This window comes from Suricata suricatta, chromosome 10 (genome assembly GCF_006229205.1).
Source record: "Suricata suricatta isolate VVHF042 chromosome 10, meerkat_22Aug2017_6uvM2_HiC, whole genome shotgun sequence".
Lineage (NCBI taxonomy): Eukaryota > Metazoa > Chordata > Mammalia > Carnivora > Herpestidae > Suricata > Suricata suricatta.
In genome coordinates this window covers 97,836,746-97,856,101 of record NC_043709.1, presented here as the reverse complement: position 1 = coordinate 97,856,101, position 19,356 = coordinate 97,836,746, and the positions used below count along the sequence as shown (strand labels likewise).

Below are 19,356 nucleotides of genomic sequence, written 5' to 3'. Positions count from 1 at the left end.
GCCTGCTTGGAATTCTCTCTCTCCCTCTCTCTCTCTCTCTCTCTCTCTCTCTCTGTCCCTCCCCAACTCACACACTCTGTCTCTTGAAAATTAAGGGGTGCCTGGGTGGCTCAGTAGGTTAAGCATCTGACTCTTAATCTCATCATTCATGGGATCCAGCCCTGATCAAGCTCTCTGCTTACACCACGGAGCTCTTTTGGGATTCTCTCTCGATCCCTCTCTCTCTGCCTCTCCACAACTCACGCACACATGCACACACACCCTCTCTCAAAATAATTAAATAAAAACTTTTAAAATAAATAAATAAGGGGTGCCTAGGTGGCTCAGTCAGTTAAGCATTAGACTCTTGATTTCAGTCCAGGTCATGGATTGTGGGTTTGAGCCCCGAGTTCGGCTCTGCACTGGCATTGTGGAGCTTGCTTGGGATTCCCTCTCCCTTTCTCTGCTCCTCCCCACTCAAGCTGTCTCTGTCTCTCTCAAAATAAATACATAAATAATAAATTTTTTTTAATTATATAAATAAATATTTGAAAAATAATATGAACACGTATTTAACAGGTCCAATGGGGCATATGGAAAAAAATTAGAGCTAGATACATAGAAAATTATACAAAAGAAAAAGAGGCAATTATTAACTTAAGAAAAAACAAAAAGTTAAGTAACAAATAGACGTTACTTTACATTTATGTCAATTGATTTTTGACAGGGTGCAAAGACCACTTAACAGGGAAAGAATAGTCTTTTCAACAAATGCTTCTGGACAACTGGATGTCAATATGCAAAAGAATGAATCTGAATGGATGGCTACCTCCCACCATACACAAACATTAACTCAAAATGTATTAAAAAATTAAATGTAAGAGTCAAGACTACAAAAGTCTTAAGAGAAAACATAGCTCTGTGTCTTCATGACCTTGGATTAGGCAATGATTTCTTAGCTATGATAACTAAAGCACAAACAACAAAAGAAAAAAATAAACAGGGCATCAGCAAATTATGAAACTTTTGTGCTTCAAAGAACATGATCAAGAAAGTGAAAAGAATTCACAGAATCAAAGAAAATATTTGCAAATCAGTTATCTGATATGGGAATTGTATCTAGAATATATAAAGGACTCTTCCAACTCAATTATAATTTTTAAAATTTGAAAATGGACAAAGGATCTAAATAAACATTTCTCAAAAGAAGATATGTAAATGGTCAATAACGCACAAGAAAAGATGCTCTATATCATTAGCCATCAGGGAAATACAAATCAAAGCCACAGTGAGACATTACTTTATGTCTACTAAGATGGCTATAATGACAAAAAAACAAACAGATAATACCAAATGTTGGCAAGCATGTAGAGAAATTAAACTCTTATACACTGCAGAAATTAAATTCTTATATACAAAATAATGCAGCCAATTTGGAAAAAAGTTGGAAGTTCCTCAAATAGTTAAACATAGAGTTACCACGTGGCCCAGCAATTCCACTCCTTGGCATACACCCAAGAGAAATGAAAATATCTACACAAAACCTTGTTACATGACATGCATTCACTCAGAATAACCATGGGGCGCCTGGGTGGCTCAGTCGGTTAAGCATCCAGCTTTGGCTCAGGGCTGATCTCGTGGTTTGTGGGTTCGAGCCCCCGCGTCAGGCTCTGTGCTGACAGCTAGCTCAGAGCCTGGGAGCTTGTCTTTGGATTCTGTGTCTCCCTCTTTCTCCGACCCTCCCCTACTCACTCTATCTCTTCCTCTCATACAAATAAATTTTAAACAATTTTTTAATAAAATCATTTAGCTAAACCTTCATCTTTCATAACAGGAAGTTAATAAAGCCTATAGCTGATAAATCATAAAGAGGAGCAGGGCATATTATTTCAAATTATGATCATAAATACCAGAATAGTTTGAAGAAGTGAAAGCCTTTCATTCTGGGAAGCTAGTGGAGGGTGGACAGGTGAAGCAGGGGACTGTTTTTGTCACACAACCTTCCTTCTTTTTGATTAATTATATGCATGTATTACTTTGATATTTTTTTAACTTTTTTTTTAAATGTTTTATTTATTTTTGATACAGAGAGAGACAGAGCATGAGAGGGGGAGGGGCAGAGAGAGAAAGAGACACAGAACCAGAAGCAGGCTCCAGGCTCTGAGCTAGCTGTCAGCACAGAGCCTGATGCGGGGCTCGAACCCACGAACGTGAGATCTGACCTGAGCCGAAGTCGGAGGCTCAACCAACTGAGCCACCCAGGCGCCCCTGATATTTTTAAATAAAGCTTAATTTAGAAATATATCAAGTCTCCTACACCATTTTTTAAATTGAGATGTAATTCATATATCATATAATTCACTCATGTACTGTACAGTTGTTTTTTTAGTGTATTCACAAGGTCATGCAACCATCACCGCTAATTCCACAACATTTTTATCATCCCTAAAAGAGACTTGCATCTGTTACCGGTCATCTCTCATTCCTCACCCCTTCTCCCATCCCCTGGCAACAGGATGCTCACACAGAAAGTCCTGACACAGAGGCTTTTCTTTCCAGGAAGCAAGTTTATTCCTGCCGGGCACCGCTCAGTTGGGTTCGTACCAAAAGAACAGAGTCCTGAATGGCATTTGGTATAGTTTTTGATGTATTTTTTTCCTTTTATCTCCCATATAAGGTAACACACACAAACATGCAGTCTGATTAAGTGGTCTCATGTTACAAGGTCATGAGGGATGTTGTCACGTATGTGCATAGCCAGGTTACCTAGAGGGTTTTCCTGTTGTTTTCTTTTCTTAGGGAGGGGACCCTACCACACTGTCTCTGCAGATTTGCCTATTCTGAACATTTCATATAAATACAATACAAACCTTTTATGACTGCCTTCTTTATTATAGCATTTTCAAGATTCATCCATGTTGTTAGACCTATCAATGCCTCATTCTTTTTATGGCTAAATAATATTCCATTGCACGAATATACATTTAATCAGTTGATAGATATTTGGGTTCTTTCTTCTTTTTGGCTATTATGAGTAACAATGCTATGAACATTTATATACCACTTTTTGTATGGACATGTTTTCATCTTGGGTAGGAATGTACTTAAGAGTGGAATTGCTGGGTCATATCCACCACTGACCACTCTTCTCTTCCCCACTTCAAATGTTCTACCACTTCTTTCCTTGCTGAAATCCAACCTCTTCTAGGAACCTCTCCTGATTAGGCCAAATACAATCTCTTATCTAGATCCTTTATCTCTATACCAGCGGCTTCTAAACATTGTTAATTAAAATCACCTGAGGGATTTTCCAATTAGAATGGTCTAAAATTGCAAGTCATACTTTGAAAAAGTAAAAAGCCAGAAACAATCTAAATGTTAAAATGGAACTAGTTAAATCATGGTATGTGAGGATATAAAACAATTCAAGTTGTATCAAGAGAATAAGCAAGGTACAGACTGGTGTGTATAGAATCCTCTTTTCAAAAGGATACATATAGTTAATATGTGATTATACATGTACAGTTTATATCCAAAGGATTAAAAACAAATGGTGGTCACCTCTGCGAAGCACAAAGTACCAGGCCCTGAGAAAAACTTTTCACCTGATTACCCTTTAGTAATTAAAAATTTTTCCATTGTGTGTATGGATACACTTTTTAAAATGTATTTTTTTAAAAAGTAGATGTGCAAGACTCAGCTCAGCTCTACAGATCAAAAATCTTTGGGGGCAGGGACCAGGCTTTTGAAACTGTGAAACTACCAAGGTGATTCTGATGAACAGTCAGGCTTAGGATGCAAACCATTCACATGGTACTAAATTAATGCCTCACATTAAAGTGTACATGTGAGAATATATCTTTATCCCCTAACTAGAAAAGCATGTTATCTATTACATTTTTTCCTGCATTTCTCAGCTTAGAAAAGGTATCCAATATTTTTGATGAAAATAATGAACAAGCATAATTCTATTTATCTGTTACATTTCATTCCAGTGTGAAAATGCTTTCAAAATACATTTAACATAACGGCATTAAGAAGCAATTAAAAATTACCACTTTCAACACATGAAAAACCAAAACGTGCCAACAATTTTTTTTTTTAAGAGTATTTATTTATTTTGAGCATAGGGGAGGGGCTGAGAGAATCTCTAGCAGGCTCCATGCTGTCAGCAAAGAGCCGGATTAGGGGCTCTATCTCATGAACTGTGAGATCAGGACATGAACAGAAATCAAGAGTCCTACACTCAACCAATTGAGCCACCCAGGCACCTCTTTTCTTTTTTAAAGGCTTTAAGTACGGCTGGCTAGTCTGCAATGGGCAAGAGGTTAAGTTCAAACCTAAGACTATAGGAATTAGGGATGAGCCAGAGTTCACAGTCGACCTGAATGAATAAAAGTAACTCCTAGAGTAAAATAAAGTGTGTGGATAACAGATTCCAAAGAAGCCCCATTTTATTACAGAGAGTATACAAATCCTTTTCCTTAGAAGGAACAATACTGTTCCTCTTCCCCCTCAGTGACAGATGTGCCTCTTCCACAGTTCCCAGCTTTTCTTCTATCGGTACTTTCCATGTCGGTTAAAGTGTTTATAGAGGTAGCTGATGCGTTTGTTAAGGTTGTGCAGGTCATCAAGGAACATTCGATTTCCAACCATTTTCTTCTTTCTGATACATCGTTGCAATTCATTCCCCTTCCAGCCTCGAAGCCATCTGGGGCCCCTAATCAGTTCTTTGGGGTGCATTTCAAAGTCTCCTGTGTAATGTGAGGGAACATGTTAGTTCCAAGACAAGAGGTAAACCAGCCTCCACCAGCTAAGCCTTTAGTATGCAGTTGCATTTTCCTGACCTGCATCTATAGACAAGTTGCACCTACATGACCAAGATCAGTACAGACTCGAGCCAGACTACTCATAGTTCAAATTTTGTCACTGCCACTCATTAGCATTGGAAAAATCACTTAACCCCTCTGTGCCCCTCAGTTTCCTTACTTATTGTAAGGATTAAATTAATACATGTTGGGCACTCAGAACAGCGCCAAATACAACCAAAATACACATGTTAAGTGTCTGCTCTTACTACTGAGCACGGTACCATTCCTACATTGGGGGGAAAATGATAGTCATTACGGAAGAACTGCCATTCTGAAATTCTGTACCATGGAATCGAGTCTTACCCAAGATCCCAATGTTGTCATACACCCCGAACATGGCCCTCTTCTCGTTCCAACGATCAACCACTTTGGGAGGCGGAAGGGTGAGCCTTACATGGAGCATTTCAGGAACACCTAGGGATGGGGAAGAAAGGAAATGAGTCTGAGCCGCTTATTGACAAGCAGTTCTAGGGGCGATTTCTACATCAGCCACTTACCCAGAGAGAAGCTTCTGCAGGATACGGGGACCCAGCCCCATAGAATCCTGCCTGCTCCCAAAGTGAGGCTCCCTGCCATTGCTCTCGTCTCTCTCCTACAACAGCACACCAAACAAGCATAAGAGTAGGGCCACACGTGGCCCTCGAGTAGCTGACAAGGACGTTCTGCAATAGTGCCACAGGACACTACATGGGAGAAGCCATCTTGGATCTCACGGAAGTAGCTCTCGGCGCCAGGACCGACTTGGCCCCTCCTTCCCCAACCACAAGCCCCGTCCTCCGGGTTCCGGTGTACAGAGGCCTAGACACCCTCCCTCCCTTCCCGTCCCGCCCAGGCGCTTCCGGTTCGCCCGCCGAAATCTGAAGAGTCGAAAGAGCCTAGGAATTGGTTTCGTCGTAGTCCAGAACGTCCCAAAACTGGATTTCAAGAAAACCCACCCTACTCTGGGGCGCCCCTCAACTGTGAAGGAGATGAAGGTTGAGACCCTGAAACTCAAAGCCTTCTTTTTCTGTGCCTCACAGCTGTATTTTGCTGTAGCTGTTTTTATTACCCCTTTTCTACTGGGGAGGAAATCTTGAGGCTCAGAGTGAAGTGACCTGCTGGACGCCACATAGCAGAGGAGATGGCGGAACATGGATTAGAGCCTCGGTCTTCTAACTCCCGGCTTGGACTTGCCTCCTGACCGGGGGGGGGGGCGGGGGGTGACTGAATGGGTCACTAGCGCAGGAGCGCTATCACCGCCTAGCTAGAAGGGCGGCAGAAACTCGCAGCCGCGAGACGACAAGGGGCGGGTAGGGGATCTAGGCCCCGCCCCACCCCCGGCTGTGCGGCCGACTTCCTGGCTCCTGAGATGTAATTGGCCGTCACTGCAGAGAGTTATCCGATTGGCCTCCTAGCGGCCGTTGAGAATTTGAACTACACGTTTGGCTTTGCCCGCGCGGCGCCGGGCTTTGAGGAGGGTTTTTACCTCCGCCTGCCGGGGATTGGCGGGTTTCTCTGCCCGCTTGAGTGCTGCGGTGCAGATTGGTGCGTATTGTGCAGTCTGGGTTTTTTACTTCTTTTCGGCCCCAAGTCTGGAGTCGGAGGAGCGGCGGGTGAAGTTCTTTTCTGAGGTGTGGTGTTACTGGGCAGCGGGGAATGAAAGGCTGGGAAGATTGGAGACGGGGCAGTATGACACGGTATTAGGCTACTAGAGGCAGGAAGTTTCAGTGCGTATGTTCTGGCGGTAACATGTAGTAGAAACAGTAAGTTTTACAGATCCGTAGGACATATGGGCAAATCGCTTAACCTTTTTTTAGGTTCAATTTCTGCATCTGTAAGTTGGGTTATATTACTATGCATTCTATGAGATTGGACTTTGGAGAACTAGATCAGATATGATATATTCAAATAGCCTAATAAGAACGTGACAACAGAGTAAATAGATCTTGAATGTTAATGCTCTCCCATTATGAAGCCAGGACACGCACTAGCCCGTGCTGGCCCACTGCTCTAGTCTTGAGTGCTCTAGCCTTGCATTCTCTCAGTGCATAAGCTTGTCCATAAAAATAGAAATGCTAACTTGATGCATTGATATGCCACTTGCATTTCTTTAAACATTTTCATATCCTTTGACTCATTTGGCCCTCAGAGCAACTTTGTAAAATAATCAAAGATTAGTACCTCTATTGTGCAGATGAGGTTCAAGGGGTTATGTGACATGACCAAATAGCAGAGTCACAACTAGAATTAATTAGATTCTAGTCCAAGGTTGCCTCGCATCCTCTTAAGGTAACGTTACCACGGTGGTGTAAGTTTGATATAAGCATCATATATTGGAGGGGGAGGGGGGAATAATAGAATCAGATAAAAAGACAGACCTTGGATGTAGACCCTGACCTATTTGCTGTTTGGTTTCCAGCCCCGTGGGCCAGTGGGAGAAAGATGGCTCCCCAGCTGTATGAGTTCCATCTGCCTTTAGCCCCAGAGGAGTTGTTGAAAAGTGGAGGGGTGAATCAATATGTTGTGCAAGAGGTACTGTCCATCCGACATCTTCCATCACAGCTTAGAGGTAAGACTCGTAGCTGCTACTGTCCCTGGCACTTCAAACCCCCCGCCCTCATATAAATATATTATTGGCCTTTTGCACCACACTGCTAAGCTTTGTGAGGGCAGTGAACCTGTCTTTCCTATTCACTGTTTTCCTCCTAGTATTGGTGGGGATGCATTACATGGGGAGTATACACATTGACCTCCTTTTCTCAATCATTCAAAAAACAGTCTTGGTGTGCACAGCTACTCTTTGGAGAAAAACTTATTTTAGATCTTTACCTCTTACCATGTACCAAAATTAAGTTCTGATGGATTTTAAAGTTATAGGAGAAGGTAGCTTTCTCAGAATGTATGGGATAAGTCCTTAAACCTGACCTGTTTCAGATACTTTTTTAGAGTCTAGATCTCTTGTTTCCAAGGGTGTGCAGTAGTAATAAGGAAAAAAAAACCACGTACAGCTACAACACTGAACACTATATGTACAGTGCAGTTACCCATTGAAACCTGCAGATGAACAAGAAAATTTATACATTATCAGCAAGACATTGTAATGTCACTATACTTACTGGAAGCAGTCTTGTACCAGGTTGTTTTGGAGAGGTAGAGGTACATAGAGTAGAGATTAAGATTCTGGAGCCATCCTCTCTGAATTTGAATCCTGGCTCTACCACTCTCACCTTGGGCAAGTTACTTATTGTCTGTGCCTGTTTCCTCATCGGTTAAGATAGGGATGCAAGTGTACTTCATTTATTTATTATCTCCTACAACAAGAAGGGTTGGTTAATGCAGCAGCTTGCTAATTTTTTTTTAATATTTATTCATTTTTGAGAGAGAGAGCATGAGCAGGGGAGGGGGAGAAAGAGAGGGAGACACAGAATCCAAAGCAGGTTCCAGACTCTGAGCTGTCAGCACAGAGCCCAATGCCAGGCCCGAACTCACGAACCACAAGATCATGACCTGAGCCTAAGTCGGCCGCTCAACTGACTGAGCCACCCAGGCGCCCCACAGCTTGCTAATTTAACTCCAGCTTGTCTCCTCTTGGCCATCATGGTTCCTAGATGCCAGCTTCTTGCTCTGATGTCCAGAGGTAGCAAAGGTGATTTTTTTTATCTTATGCCTTTTCTTTTCTTAAAACTTTACCAGAGGCCTCCCAACAGACTTACCCAGAATTGGATTTTGTGTATTACCCTAACTAATTATGGTAAGGGATATGGATTTACCCAGATTGTCTAAATTGATAAAGATTATTTTCTAGGAGCCTCCCTAAACCTAGACACATCACCATTTGGTAAGCAAAAACAGAATGTGGAGGTCAACTGGCAGCTGGCAAGTCAACAGAATCCACTGTGGTCGAGATATATTCTCTCCATATTGTGTTGACATATGTATCACCAGTTGTATAAGCTACATAATGTGGTAAATTGTTCTTCAGTTATTGTAATGCATCATTTTTTAAATTAATAATTACTTTAAGAGTTCTTTTTATAATAATTGCATTGCTTTTGATGTTTAGAACCCTAACCATAAGTTCTACAAGATCAGATCATTTAATTTGTTCAGTAAGTATTTACTGACGATATACTGTATGCCAGGCAGCGTTCTGGGTGCTGGGGATACAACAGTAAAGGTAACAGACAAGTTGACAAAGTTCATTCTCTCAAGGTTCTCAACAAGGAATAAATAAATAAGGATGATGTCAGATGGCTATAAGTGCCAGGGAGAAAAGTAAGCAAGATAAACAAACGGTGTGGCTGGGTAGGAACTGCATTTTATGTTGGATGATCAGAGAAGGCTTGCTGACCAGTGACATTTGAGCAGAGACCTTAAAAGTGGAAGAAATGAGCTATGCAGATTCTCATAGGCCTTCTAAGCAGAGAGAAAAGCCAGTGCCAAGGCTCTGAGGTAGGAAAATGCCAATATGGCTGGAGTGAAGTAAGCTAGGGGAAAAGAAGTCAGATGAGAAGTGGTGTAGATTATTCTAGAGTCTTGCTTCTTACAGTGTGGTCTTCAGACCAGCAAACTAGAATCATGATTTAGAAATTTATGAGAAAAAAAAATCCAAGATAAAGATCCATCCCAAAACTACTGAATCAGAAAATTCGTTTTTTCTTTTAATTTTTTTTTATGTTTTGTTATTTTATTTTTGAGAGACAGAGAGAGACAGCACGAGCAGGGGAGGGTCAGAGAGAGAGGGAGACACAGAATCCGATATAGGCTTCAGGCTCTGAGCTAGCTGTCAGCACAGAGCCCGACACCAGGCTCGAACCCCTGAACCGTGAGATCATAACCTGAGCTGAAGCCGGACGCTTAACCGACTGAGCCACCCAGGCACCTCAGAAAATCCCTTTTTTAAGAGCATTTCTAGATGCACATTTAAGTTGGAGAAGCACTAATCTGGGGTCTTGGGGGCCAAATTATAAAGATTTCACTTCAGTGTGAGCACAGGAATGATACGGTCTGACGTTTTAGTATATGTGCTGCCGAAGCGAGCACCGGTCTGACATTTTAAAAGTATCACTATTGTGAAGGGACACATGCACCCCAATGTTTATAGCAGCACTATCAACAGTAGACAAAGTATAGAAAGAGCCCAAATGTCCATCGATGGATGAATGGATAAAGAAGATGTGGTATGGGGCACCTGGGTGGCTCAGTTGGTTAAATGTCTGACTCTGGCTCAGGTCATGATCTTACAGTTCATGAGTTCGAGCCCCATATTGGTCTCTGCTTACAGCTCAGAGCCTGGAGCCTGCCTCACATTCTGTGTCTCTCTCTCTCTCTGTCCCTCCCCAGCTTTCTCACTCACACTCTCTCCCTCCCTCTGTCAAAAATAAATAAACTTAAGAATTCTTAAAGCATATTAAAAAAAAAGTGTGTGTACACACACACACACACACACACACACACACACACACACAATGGAGTATTACTCAACAATCAAAAAGAATGAAATCTTGCCATTTGCAACTATGTAGATGGAACTAGAGGGTATTATGCTAACTGAAATTAGAAAAAGACAAATATCACATGACTTCACTCATGAGGACTTTAAAGTACAAAACAGATAAACATAAGGGAAGGGAAGCAAAAATAATACAAAATCATAAGAGACTCTTAAATATGGAGAACAGAGGGTTACTGGAGGGGGTGTGGGAGGGGGGATGAGCTAAATGGGTGAGGGGCATTAAGGAATCTACTCCTGAAATCATTATACTATATGCTAACTTGGATGTAAATTTAAAAAATGAAATAAAATTTTTTTAAAACTCTCACTGTGTGTTGTACAGAAGAGTGTGAGGGGCAAGGGAAGAAGCAGGGAGAAGGGAAGAAGAGGGTAATACAGTAGTATCAGCTAGCTTGCCTTGCCTGGGGTGTTAACAGTAGAGGTATTCATAAAAAGTTAGGTTCTGAATAGATTTTTTTTGTTTTTTAATATTTTTTATTTATTTTTGAATGAGAGTGCGAAGGGTCAGAGAGAGAGGAGGACAGAGAATCTAAAGCAGGCTCCATGCTAACAGCCGTGAGCCCTGAGCCCGATGCAGGGCTCAAATTCAAGGGCTATGAGATCATGACCTGAGCCAAAGTCAGACGCTCAACAGCTGAGCCACCTAGGCCCCCCAGGTTCTAAATAGATGTTAAAAGTAGAGCCAACAGAATTGTTGATGGATTGGCTTGGATTTACAGGGTTAGAGAAAGAATCTAGGACGATTACAAGGTTTTTGGATCGGAGCAACTAGAAGAATGGAGCTTCCATTTACTGAGATGCGGTAACCTATGAGAGGAGCAGCTTTGGTCTGTTGGTCGGAGAATTGTGGAGTTTCAGGGAGAGGTTCCCGCTACAGCTATATGTCTGGGGTTTAATATTCAGCATGTAGAGGGCATTTAAAGCCATGAAATTTGAGTATAGATGGAGATGAGAAGCAATTTGAAGATCTAACATCTGAGACAGCCCAATATTTAGAAACTGGAAAGATAAGAAAAAACCAGTAGGAGAACCTGAGGACCAGTCATTGAGGCAGAAAGTGAACAAAGGCACTAAATGGAGGCTTGATAACATTTCAAAAAGAAGTGGAGAGCTCAACTGCAGATTAATTACTGGACTTCACAGTGTGGTGATTGCAAACTTGGGGCAAGCAGTTTCAGACGAGTGGTGGGGGCAAAAGCCTAATTGGAATAGGTGGGTTTATGAGAAAATGGGAGAGGACAGAGGTAAGATAACTCTTTCTGATGGTTTTGCTTTCATGAGTAACAAATGGAGTGGTGGTGGAGAAGGAGGTAGAGGTGAAGGAGGATTATTTTTTTAAGTTTATTTTGAGAGAGAGAGAGAGAGCAAGAGCAGGGGAGGGGCAGAGAGAGGGGGGGAGAGAGAGATAATCCCAAGCAGGCTCCTGCTGTCAGCACAGAGTCCAACACGGGGCTCGATTCCACAAACTGAGATCATGACCTGAGCCGAAATCAAGAGTCCGACACCTAACCGACTGAGCCACCCAGGCGCCCTGAGAGGATTTTTTATAAGATGGGTGGCATTACATACGTACGTACTGAATGGAAGCCATCAGAGAAGGAAAAGTTGATGCAGGAGGGAGAGGGGACAGAGTGCTGGAGCAGTGTCTTTAGTAGGTAAGAGACTGTGTAATCTGGTGCACAGAGGAAGGGGATGGCTTTATTAGAGGATGGGACAGTTTATCCACAGTAGCAAAAGAGAAGGAGAGTACCTGGGCACAGATGCAGAAAGTGAGGGGAAATACAGATCTTGGGGCAGCTGGAAGTTCTCTCCTGTGTGATTCTTGATGTTTATTTATTTTTGAGAAAGAGAGACACAGTACGATTGGGGGAGGGGCAGAGAGAGGGGGAGACACAGACTCTGAAGCAGGCTCCAGGCTCCAAGCTGTCAGCACAGAGCCCAACGTGGGGCTCGAACCCACAAACCGTGAGATCATGACCTGAGCTAAAGTTGGCTGCTTAACCAACTTGAGCCACCCATGTGCCCAGTCTCATGTGTAATTCTATTTTCTCAGTGAGATAGGAAGTGGAGCCCTTAACCAAGAGGAAGTTGGGGAAGAAGGCCTTGATCTTATGAGTAAAGGAAAGGTATGAAATAATTGCCTAGAAGAAGGTGAGTAGGCCTAGGAATTTTTAACAGGCTTACCAAGAAATACTAAGGGCTCACTTGAGATTAATAGTCATAAGTTAAGGTGAGAATAGTTAGCATGATTGTATATTTTTGTCAAGCCATTTTTATTTGTGTGATTACATGAATGGAGTAGGCAGTAAATTGGATTTAATCCAGATTTGCCAAGGAAGTCAATGTGAATTTTAGTGGAAACAATAGGGGTACCTGGGCTGACTCAGTCAATAGAGAATGCAACTCTTGATCTCAGGGTCCTGAGTTTAAGCCCCATGTGGGGCATGAAACCTACTATAAAAAGAAAAGAGGGGCACTTGGGGGGCTCAGTTGTTTAAGCCTCCAACTTCAGCTCAGATCATGATCTCGACAGTCATTATTTCCAAGCCCCACCTCGGGCTAGGTGCTGAGAGCTCAGAGCCTGGAACCTGCTTCAGATTCTGTGTCTCCTTTTCTCTCTGACCCTCTCTCCCTCGCACTCTGTCTCTGTCTCAAAAAATAAACATTAGGAAAAGAAGTTAAAAAAAAAAGATATACCATAATGTCTAACAATAAATAGTAAGTTAATTAATATATATGTATTTGATGGAATATTATGTGACCATTAAAATTATTTACAAAGGTTGTACAGTATGCTTGTTGTAAAATAAAGTTTTATTTATTTATGTTTATTTGAGAGAGAAAGAGAGAGTGAGTGGGGGACAAGCAGAGGGAGAGAGAGGAGAATCCCAAGCAGGCTCCATGCTCAGCACAGAGCCCAACGCAGGGCTCAATCCCACAAGTCTGGAATCATGACCTGAACCAAAATCAGGAGTCAAATGCTCGGGGCACCTGGGTGGCTCGGACCAGCTCAGGTCATGATCTCACGGTTTGTGAGCCCCACCTTGGACTCTGTGCTGACAGCTCAGAGCCTGGAGCCTGCTTCAGATTCTAGGTCTCCTTCTGTCTCTGCCCCTCCTCCACTTGTGCTCGGTCTCTGTCTCTCTGTTTCTCTCTCTCTCTCTCTCTCTCTCTCTCTCTCTCTCAAAAATAAATAAGTGTAAAAAAAAAAAGTCAGATGTTCAACTCCCTGAGCCACCAGGCATTCCATAATACTAAGTTTTAAAAAGCAGAACAGAGAAGTGGATATGTGATATGACCTCAACAGCAGAAATACTATGCATAGAAAATAGATGGGAAAATTTTAGCCAGATGTTAACAGTGTTTGTGTCTTTCCCTTTTCCATTCTCTATATTTTCCAGATTACAGAAGGAAGTTTGTATGAGTGGTAAATAGCGTCTGACTCTGATTTCAGCTCAGGTCATGATCTTACAGTTCATGGGATTGAGCCCTACCTCAATTCAGCTCAGGTCATGATCTCACAGTTCATGGGATTGGGTCCCATCTCTACCAGTGCAGAGCCTGCTTGGGATTCTCTCTCTCCTTGTATGTCTTCCTCTCTCTGTGTGTCTCCCCTGCTTGCTTGCTCTCTCTCAAAAAAGAAATAAACTTTAAAAAAACAAAGAGTGATAAATAGCTTACATATACTGTTACATTGTATGCTAAGTATTGTTCTGACTGCTTCACAGAATTATTCCTACTAAACCTTTACCAAAAAATTCTGAAGAGCCCTGTGATGTGCAATCTCATATTATTACCCACTTAGAGAAGAGGAAACAGACTTAGTATTAATAATAAGCTAAGTAGCTTGGACTGGTAAATGTGCAAGACAAAAGTAATCCTAAAGCAGTCTGAGGCTAGACTAGATCAGTAGGTAATGCTTCAAAGAATTAGAGATATACGGACCAAGAAAATCATTCATTGTAGTAAAAAAAAATAGGTAGTTGGTAATCTTTGAGAGAATAGCTGTTAAGTTGGTAAATCCCAGAAACAGATCAGGAAATTGAAAGAGGAGACACAGTTTAAAAGGGGTATGATAGGGGCACCTGGGTGGCTTCGTCGTCTGACTTCAGCTCAGGTCATGATCTCACGGTTTGTGAGTTCGAGCCCCGCGTCAGGCTCTGTGCTGACAGCTCAGAGCCTGGAACCTGCTTCAGATTCTGTGTCTCCCTCTCTCTCTCTCTGCCCCTCCACCACTTGTACTCTGTCTCTCTCTCTCTCTCAAAATAAATAAATATTAAAAGGCAATAGCAAAGTCAAATGAAAGGCATTGAACATTTTTGTTTTATTTTAAAGAAGGGAGGCCTGGGCACCTGTGTGGCTCAGCCGGTTGAGTGTTTGACTTGATTTTGGCTCAGGTCATGACCTCAGGGTTTGGTTGGTGGGTTGGAGCCCTGCAATGGGCTCTGCAGTGGCAGTGCAGAGCCTGCTTGGGATTCTCTTTCTCCCTCTTTTTCTGCCCCTCCCCTGTTCGTGCCCTCTTTCTCAAAATAAAGAAATAAATAAGAGTTAAAAAAATATATATATAAAAGGGCTCCTGGGTAGCTCAGTCAGGTTAAGTAAGTATCCGTCTTCAGCTCAGGTCATGATCTCACGGTTTGTGAATTCAGGCCCCACGTTGGGCTCTGTGCCAACAGCTCAGAGCCTGGAGCCTGCTTCAGATTCTGTGTCTCCCTCTGTCTCTGACCCTCCCCTGTTCATTCTGTCCCTCTCTCAAAAATAAAACATTAAAAATTTTTTTTAATAATAAATATATTTTTTAAATATTTAATAAATAAATATATAAAGAAGGGGGCCTGAGCATGTTGGCAGGATAAGAGCAGTTCCTGGACAGTATTAAACCAAAGATGGAAAAAGAGGAGATATATTTTTGGGGCAGTGGAATAGGTTAGTTTTTTGCTTGAGACTCCACCAAAGAATGGGAATTTGGCAGAGAAGTTTGTTGATGAGACAGGATCATGAAAGAGCTTGAGCTTTGTTTCTCATTCTTTTTTTTATTGTATGTTAAATGTTTAGTTTTTAATCTTAACAATCTTAAGGTTCTTTCTCTCCTTCTGCCCCTCTCCCCCACTCGGTCACTTTCTCTTTCACAAATTTTAAAAAAAAAAAGATTTTTCTATATAGTCTGGAACAAAGAACTTTACACAATTATTGTAAGCTAAGTTACTAAAATATTTTTTTATAGGAATGCAGGTTGGGATTCTGAAGCTGCTTTATGTTTATACTAGGATTAAGTAAATATGTAAATGAACTCCCATTTTTAAGATACAAACAGATCAAAATAGACATGGGGGATATGTATGTACATACACATACATGTCCTGCTGTTCTCTACTGAGAGATACAGTGATACAATACAATAGCAGTAAGCCTATCTAGTGCCTAGAACTTGGTTCCTACTTGCCAAACTTCCACAAAGAAATGAAGACTCTGTCCAGAATGGTTGATTGCAGACTGGGCCAGGAACATCTTGTACTAGAAAGTGAGAGAGCCAATGTGAAGGGAGCCTTTTGAAAGGACCGCAGGCAGGCCAAGTTGAAGGAGCTCCCAGTGGTCAAGTATGGGATCATTTAAGCAACAAAATAAATAGTAGTAGAAATAGATTAAAACAGAATAAAGGAAATATTCGTGAGTCTGTTCCAATTTGAATAAATAACTGGGGGGAAAGGGATAGCTCATCCTTAGAGTGGCATTCCCGTTAGTAAGTGTAGAAAGAATAATGGAGATAGAAAAATCACCGAAGAGGGGCACCTGGCTGGCTCAGTGTGAAGGGCATACAACTCTTGACCTCAGCATTCATTGTAAGTTTGAGCCCCATGTTGGGTATAGAGATTACTTTAAAGTTTTTTTAAAAGAAAGAATAAGGAAAAATCATATAGTGCTTACTAACACATCAGTAATAACTGTGGTAGGCAAGAATCATGGGCAAAATGTGAAGAGAAACAGGATAGTTGTACAGGTTTTTTTTTTTGGTAATTTTTTTTATGTTTTTATTTTTTATTGAGCAGAGAAACAGAGCATGAGTGGGGGAGGGGCAGGAAGAGGAAGACACAGAATCTGAAGATAGGCTCCAGGCTTTGAGCTGTCCGCACAGAGCCAAATGCGTGAGATCATGATCTGAGCCGAAGTAGACCACTTAACTGAGCCACCCAGGCGCCCCAGTTGTACAGTTTCAGAGTATCTCCCTACAAGATATTTACTTGCTGCTAAGGGGAAAATAGCAACTTTACAGAGGAGTTAGCTGGCACACTAGCAGGTAAGCAAGGTTAACATAGTAATAAGGCATGAATATTATGTACTTCTTGGTATGATACTTTGAAAGGAGGCTCCCTTCTGTGGTCATTCTGCCTAAAATACATAGCCTCAATCTAATCACAAGAAAATAGCAAACAAACCCAGACTGAAGGACTTCAAAAGTGTCAAGATTTTAAAAGACAAAGATGGAAGGAGACTAAGGAGACATGACAACTGAATGCATTGTGGGATCCTGGATCAGATCCTGGACCAGAAAAAAATTACAGATAGAACAACTAACAGAATTCAAATAAGGTCTATAGATTCATTAATAGCATTGAGTTCATGTTAATTTTTTATAGATTCTTGTGCCACGGTTATAGAAGATGTTAATATTATCAGAGTGAAAAGTACCAGAAAACTCTATTGTTTTTGCCACTTTTATCATTTCACAATTTAAAAAAAATAGATCCTGAGTTTGTGTTTGCTATTAGCCCCTCTGGACAAGTCACACAACTACTCTTGAGACTTAATTCCTTTTCTCTTAAAAGAAACATAATAATATCTAACTCAGATGTGGTGAAACTCAAGGTTTTCATTATAAAACAGGACAAGTGTAACATTCTAATAGGTTACATTGAAATGAACTGTCTCTTTTTGATATTCGGCCAATAAAAGTGATTAACTCGATTTTCTGCCATGAGTGTAATTTACCAAAAAGGCCTCTCCCCCTATATGTTGATTTCTTTCTTTCATCTTTGTAGCCTTTCAGGCTGCCTTCCGAGCTCAGGGGCCCCTGGCAATGCTGGAGCACTTTGACACTGTCTACAGCATTCTACAGTAAGTAGAAAGCACCAGGCTGGTGCTTTAAGAACTGGTGGTTTAACTTAACGTTGCATGTTAGTCCTGAAATTCCAAATTCCAGGTTCACTGATAAAGGTTCTGGGTGTTTTCTCTACTAATGAGCATTGACCCCGACTTCACAACACATTTATTCAGTTGAGCAATTTCACAGATGTGTTTAAGTCTTAGAATCTTCAGGTTTGATCTAATCTAGAATGGGCTCTGCAGTTTCCTGTCTCACCCCCCACACTTTCTTTCCCTCATAGTCACTTTCGAAGTATAGATCCTGGCCTCAAGGAAGATACTCTGGAATTCCTGATGAAAGGTGTTTATGGGTCAGGGGGTAGGGGATGGAAGGTGTTGGTTGTTGTTTGCTTGCTTACTGTTTCCTACAATTTATCAGCCACATGATGATATCAAGGCTGTGGTGATTCAGTTGGTTTGGCTAAGCCTGGGGACCTTTGACCTATTAAGGTCTGTAATCTTGGTGGGCAATACAGAGTCGTGTGTGTTCGCTGTAAGGGCAGACCAACAAGAAGTATGTCCCACTTTTGAACTGCCTCTCTTTAATAGAGGTGGTTCTTCCAATTGCCAGGGAGAAACTAGGGTAGCTGGCCTGAGAGAGTGGGGACAGGGTGTGTTCAGCATTTCAGGGTCGGGGGTCCTGAAGGACTTGGCTTGTGTTGTGGCCACTGAGAGATGAAGCACAGATCTTTGGTAATCTGATGGCTGCCGGTGCTGGGTGTTTGGAAGTCAGGGTAGATGAGGAAGGTGAACAAAGCTGACTCCAGACTCTGCCTTTCGCAGTGGTGTCCCGTCATTCCCAGGAACTTCCCACTGTCCTGGACGATGCAGCCCTGAGTGTGTCCGACAGGAGCGCCCACCTAAACGCTCTCAAAATGAACTGCTATGCTCTGATCCGCCTCGTGGAATCCTTTGAGACCATGAGCAGCCAGACAAGCCTCATGGACCTGGACCTTGGGAAGGTAATTTGGAGTTCCTGGCTCACTCAACCTGGGGCCTGGAGAGAGTGGGAGGATCGATGGGAAAGAAGGGAATCCAATAATTCTGGGAATCCTGTCATAAACCTTATTTAGGGTTTATGAGAAAGTACTCAAAAATGTCACAGCATATCCTTCCCTGACAAGTAGCTCTTTTATATTTTGTAAGTTGTCATACGTCTGCTGTGTTAGCTTCTACCTTGTCTCAATACTGGATAGTTTGGGCACTGAGACTAGCAGATCTTGACCGGCTCTGTTTCCTTATTTTTCCCTAAATGTATGCATGATCCTTTTTTAGGGGAAGAAAGCGCGGGCCAAGGCCACCCATGGCTTTGACTGGGAAGAAGAGAGGCAACCAATCCTGCAGCTTCTAACACAGCTGCTCCAGCTGGACATTCGTCACCTGTGGAACCACTCAATAATTGAAGAGGAATTTGTCAGGTGGGTGGTTAAGATGGTCATAGTGAGCTGTGAGGAATGAGGGCTCTGTTGCTAGGTATATCTTCTTTCTGAATACTATGTTTCATGCCTCACTTCTGTATGTAAGACACAGAAATATACTCAGAATTGTTAGTAAGTAGATAACAAATGCTAGAAAGTGCCGTGAGTTTCTTATCTTTAATGCCCATTTGCTCATTCATGACATCGTATTTACTGAGAATCTCCTGGCTGCATGGTTGGCTGGTATTATTACAGACACTGGGAACAAAAGTTTCTTTCCTCTTGGAGTTTATATTATAGAGCAGAAGATGATTTTTAAAATCAGTAAAAATACATGGTGTGTTTTATAGTTTTAAATTACTGTGGAGAACAATAGAGGAGGTGGTGGGGAGTTTGATGGAGGAGAGCTGTGATCTTAAATCAGCTGTTCTAACAAGACCACTTTGAGGCGGCA

The 19,356-nt window shown here is 41.9% G+C and overlaps 2 protein-coding genes and 1 non-coding gene across 8 annotated transcripts in view; 2 read left to right on the top strand and 1 right to left on the bottom strand.

Annotated features, from left to right (window-relative positions):
- Positions 1–4,415: 4,415 nt before the first annotated feature.
- Positions 4,416–6,010, bottom strand: MRPL51 (mitochondrial ribosomal protein L51). 2 transcript variants are annotated; one of them, XM_029954686.1, is made up of 4 exons: positions 5,945–6,010; positions 5,348–5,442; positions 5,154–5,264; positions 4,416–4,733 (listed from the first exon to the last, which is right to left on the bottom strand). In XM_029954686.1, the coding sequence occupies exons 1-4, from the start codon at positions 5,980–5,982 to the stop codon at positions 4,537–4,539; spliced, it is 441 nt and encodes a 146-aa protein (XP_029810546.1). In that variant the 5' UTR covers positions 5,983–6,010; the 3' UTR covers positions 4,416–4,536. The 2 variants fall into 2 exon arrangements, with proteins under 2 accessions (XP_029810546.1, XP_029810545.1); XM_029954685.1 differs by having other exon boundaries at positions 5,899–5,982.
- NCAPD2 (non-SMC condensin I complex subunit D2) overlaps positions 5,675–19,356 on the top strand; it is a 29,444-nt gene continuing 15,762 nt past the window's right edge. For 2 of the 5 annotated variants that reach the window (XM_029954683.1, XM_029954679.1), the window contains exons 1-6: positions 5,676–6,374; positions 7,249–7,398; positions 17,382–17,457; positions 17,727–17,785; positions 18,268–18,446; positions 18,760–18,902. In XM_029954683.1, the coding sequence (XP_029810543.1) occupies positions 7,272–7,398; positions 17,382–17,457; positions 17,727–17,785; positions 18,268–18,446; positions 18,760–18,902 (584 nt within the window). In that variant the 5' untranslated portion in view covers positions 5,676–6,374; positions 7,249–7,271. Of the gene's footprint in view, positions 6,461–7,248; positions 7,399–17,381; positions 17,458–17,726; positions 17,786–18,267; positions 18,447–18,759; positions 18,903–19,356 lie in introns of all 5 variants that reach the window. The other 3 variants (XM_029954682.1, XM_029954681.1, XM_029954680.1) reach the window with 3 other exon arrangements.
- Positions 17,863–18,191, top strand: LOC115305873. Its single transcript, XR_003915062.1, has one exon. It is a non-coding gene; the product is annotated as a small nucleolar RNA U85 (small nucleolar RNA).

Bases quoted from the DNA above. Each gene is read 5' to 3' on its own strand.
- MRPL51 (XM_029954685.1), bottom strand. From the start codon at position 5,960: ATGTGGCGTCCAGCAGGTCACTTCACTCTGAGCCTCAAGATTTCCTCC. The intron at 5,443-5,898 runs GTAATAAAAACA...GTGCTGTTGTAG, and splicing joins TCCTCCCCAGTAGAAAAGGG to GAGAGAGACGAGAGCAATGG. The intron at 4,734-5,153 runs GTAAGACTCGAT...CACATTACACAG, and splicing joins TGACAACATTGGGATCTTGG to GAGACTTTGAAATGCACCCC.